Source organism: Penaeus monodon, chromosome 22, assembly GCF_015228065.2.
Source record: "Penaeus monodon isolate SGIC_2016 chromosome 22, NSTDA_Pmon_1, whole genome shotgun sequence".
NCBI lineage: Eukaryota > Metazoa > Arthropoda > Malacostraca > Decapoda > Penaeidae > Penaeus > Penaeus monodon.
The window spans coordinates 421,825-422,119 of record NC_051407.1 but is presented as its reverse complement, the minus strand read 5'-3'; the positions used below and the strand labels follow the sequence as shown (position 1 = coordinate 422,119).

Sequence of the window (295 nt, the reverse complement as noted above, 5' to 3'; positions counted from 1 at the left end):
GGCCAGCGTGGGGTCCTTACTTGGTGAAGTCCTGCAGGACCTGTCTGATGTCATCGTTCTGCTTCTTGAGGATGTCCAGCTCCTGCACCGCCCGCTGGAGGCGCTGCGCGAGGCGGGGGTCGCTGGCGCTCGGCGAAGGACTGGGCGGAGCGAACAGCGCCACGCCCACCAGCCACATGACGCCCACTGCGCCGCCCACTCGCCACGCCCACCCGCCCAGCCAACGCATCCTGTCAGACCTGTGGAGAGACACACGCGATTACCTATCAGTGCCGGCCACGCGCAGGCGCGCTAA

The 295-nt window shown here is 67.5% G+C and overlaps 1 protein-coding gene across 1 annotated transcript in view; it reads right to left on the bottom strand.

Moving 5' to 3' along the window:
* LOC119586792 (alpha-(1,6)-fucosyltransferase-like) overlaps window positions 1-243 on the bottom strand; it is a gene marked incomplete at its 5' end in the record, with an annotated part of 14,318 nt that extends 14,075 nt beyond the window's left edge. Inside the window, 1 exon segment of the mRNA XM_037935512.1 lies at window positions 21-243. Coding sequence (XP_037791440.1) covers window positions 21-229 — 209 coding nt within the window.
* Window positions 244-295: the final 52 nt, after the last annotated feature.